The sequence below is a fragment of the Antrostomus carolinensis genome, unplaced genomic scaffold (genome assembly GCF_000700745.2).
Source record: "Antrostomus carolinensis isolate BGI_N321 unplaced genomic scaffold, ASM70074v2 scaffold40499, whole genome shotgun sequence".
In the NCBI taxonomy this organism is placed as follows: domain Eukaryota; kingdom Metazoa; phylum Chordata; class Aves; order Caprimulgiformes; family Caprimulgidae; genus Antrostomus; species Antrostomus carolinensis.
In genome coordinates this window covers 1-3269 of record NW_010339948.1, presented here as the reverse complement: position 1 = coordinate 3269, position 3269 = coordinate 1, and the positions used below count along the sequence as shown (strand labels likewise).

At 44.6% G+C, this 3269-nt stretch overlaps 1 protein-coding gene across 1 annotated transcript; it reads left to right on the top strand.

Moving 5' to 3' along the window:
- Window positions 1-6: 6 nt before the first annotated feature.
- On the top strand, window positions 7-1296 carry LOC104531204 (putative nucleotidyltransferase MAB21L1). The gene has a single exon (XM_010176021.2). It carries the CDS (start codon window positions 159-161, stop codon window positions 1062-1064), a length of 906 nt encoding a protein of 301 aa, XP_010174323.2. The 5' UTR covers window positions 7-158; the 3' UTR covers window positions 1065-1296.
- Window positions 1297-3269: the final 1973 nt, after the last annotated feature.

The window sequence follows — 3269 nt, the reverse complement described above, 5'->3', positions numbered from 1 at the left end:
CCAAGCTGGTGTATCATCTGAATAAATACTACAACGAGAAATGCCAAGCCAGGAAAGCTGCCATCGCCAAAACGATCCGAGAAGTCTGCAAAGTGGTGTCGGATGTGCTGAAGGAGGTGGAGGTGCAGGAGCCTCGCTTCATCAGTTCCTTGAACGAGATGGACAATCGCTACGAGGGGCTGGAAGTCATCTCCCCGACGGAGTTTGAAGTCGTGCTGTATCTGAACCAAATGGGGGTTTTCAACTTCGTGGACGACGGCTCCTTGCCGGGCTGCGCTGTGTTAAAGTTAAGCGACGGGCGCAAGAGGAGTATGTCCCTCTGGGTGGAGTTCATCACGGCGTCTGGCTACCTCTCCGCTCGCAAAATCCGGTCCAGATTTCAGACTCTGGTGGCTCAAGCCGTGGATAAGTGCAGTTACAGAGACGTGGTAAAGATGGTGGCGGACACCAGCGAAGTGAAGCTGAGAATCAGGGATCGGTACGTCGTGCAGATCACTCCGGCGTTCAAATGCACGGGGATCTGGCCGCGGAGCGCTGCGCACTGGCCGCTGCCCCACATCCCCTGGCCGGGACCCAACCGGGTGGCGGAGGTCAAGGCGGAAGGCTTCAACCTCCTGTCCAAGGAGTGCCACTCTCTGGCCGGCAAGCAGAGCTCGGCCGAGAGCGATGCCTGGGTGCTGCAGTTCGCCGAAGCCGAGAACAGACTGCAGATGGGCGGCTGCAGGAAGAAATGCCTCTCTATCCTCAAAACCTTACGGGACCGTCACCTGGAGCTGCCGGGCCAGCCCCTGAATAATTATCACATGAAGACTCTGGTTTCATACGAATGCGAAAAGCATCCCCGCGAATCGGACTGGGACGAGTCGTGCCTGGGGGACCGGCTCAACGGGATTTTACTGCAGCTCATCTCCTGCCTCCAGTGCAGGAGGTGCCCGCATTACTTCTTGCCCAACTTAGACCTCTTTCAGGGCAAACCTCACTCGGCCCTGGAAAACGCGGCCAAACAAACGTGGCGACTGGCTAGGGAAATACTTACCAACCCAAAAAGTTTGGAGAAACTTTAGAGGGTAACTATAAAACCGGCCTGACCGATATATCTGGCTTATTTCCCGATGAAATTTAAGCTGCCTGGTCGAAAAGTCAAATATTTCCACCTGACAATGCAAATAATATTCTCTTTTAAAAAGGAATATAGCTTAGGCTCTTCACAAAGAAAAGCAAAGAAGAACAGCAAGTATCCTTCCTCTATCTTCGTCACAGCTTTGCAGTTCCCGTGGAAAAAAAAAAAAAAAAAAGTTTTTTAAAAAAGAGTATGTTACCCGGAAAGCAAAATTGGCCGTAATTTAACATGATCGTGACCATTCTGCCTAGAAACGGTACCAACGGATTATAACAAAACCCGGTATTTTTATGTAAGCCTCTGTGAGTAAAAGCTATTTGGATATGCCACCTGAACAAAACCTAATGTACCTTTTAATTTGTATCAAATATTGTGATCTCACATTGTCTTTGAAATTGTGGATGTTGGTGTTTTGTGATTTGGTGAACAGAAGTTAAATTGCCATTTTGGATACTTCAAGGACATTTTCTGCTAAAGAGAAGATACCCTTTAAAAAGGTAGATTTTATCATGGTACTTTTGTTAATTGTCTTTTGAAGTGTCTGAACTTCACAAGTTTACATTTTTCGTTTCATATATATTGCTTGTTCTATTTCTAACATTCCATAAATATACTTGAAATGTTATTTAAATATATTCAAAAGAAATTTGGATTCTGCTTATATAATAACGCTTGAATATTGGAATTATATATTTGAAAATGCACTTGAAATACACTGGATAATTACCTTTTGTGATTTAGATTTTAATTTCTGTTGCTGATTTATTTAATTACAAGCTAATAAATGAAGTAAAATGCACATGAGTAAGCGTTTCAATGCCGGATCTGAAGAATCAGAGGCAGCTATGTTTTGTGAATTGTGCCTTCTGTTTATAGTTGCTTAAATCCTGTAAAGCAGAAAACTTATGGGCAGCCGCCTGATTCTGCATTTTGAATAGTTTTGTAAGACAGGAGAATATTGATGGTACAAACACACTAGAATTTAGCTCCAGATGACCATCAGCAACTGTCAGGCACCGATGTAGTTTTTAATGCAGTAACACTTTTTCATCCACCAGAAAAGAGATCTGTTTTCGAAAGGTTTACTATACGGCACTGACGTGTGTCTGCTCGGTTTGAACAAAGCTGAGGGAACACAACATATATCTGAAGCAGTCACTGTACTGAGTAAGAAGTGAGCCTGATAAAACTAGTTTTTTTTGGCGCAAGTAGTAATAAAGAAGAAAATAAAATTTATAGGTGAAAGGTTCAAGCCGGCATCAATAAAGTGAACAACAATATTACTTCTGACCTACAAATCCGTTATGAATGTGATAAGGTTGCTAGTTGCACTCCCAGAAATCAAGCCCCTGCGCTCCCAGGGCATTCGGAGGGAATAACATGTGCGTGCCTACAAAACCTCAAACTATCCAAAATTGCCTGTCCGTACTGCAACGCGTGGTCCTAAGTACACATTTCTTTAAACTGGCCTTAAGAGTAAAACGCGTAATAACAACGCTGATTTTGTTTAGTGCCCTAACAGTCAACAAGTGCTGAAAGAGGCCGATCGCCTGTGCAACACCCACAGTTTGTAACAAATATTTCCATTGGGTGCACTTTAACGAAACCGTTATCACCAGCGATTGTGACAGAATCTCTTCTTTCCCAGCACCGCAAAGAAAGTTCAGAGTTCGAGAAATTATTCGTCAAAGAGAAATCACCTTATTATAAACACATTCGGATGAGGTCGCTAGCATTTTCTTGGAAATTATTTCCGATATTTCAGCAAGGAAAAAAACCCAACAAGGTCTTTATAAAAGTACCTCCCCTATTTTCTCTTTCCTAACGTTTTTCAGAGCGATAACAAAGAAATGAAGCAACAGCACTAAGTATAAAAAGGTGCAGGCAAGAGGAGTGCCCTGCAACATGTCCCTTCTGTATGCCCCCTCCTCCCCCCGATGGCAGCCCCCGCTCCGTTCCCGCGGGGAGTAACCCACGCAAAGGTTTCCGCTCAAGTCACGCATCCCCGCTCTGTCGCGGCTGGGCTGGAGGTTTTCGCGGAGGGGAGGGGGGGCGGCGCTGGGGAACTAATAGTAGTAAATGACTTCAGAAAAAAAAATAGAGCTTTCCCAGGAATCAACTCTGGGGTATATGAGTATTTCCTCTTTTT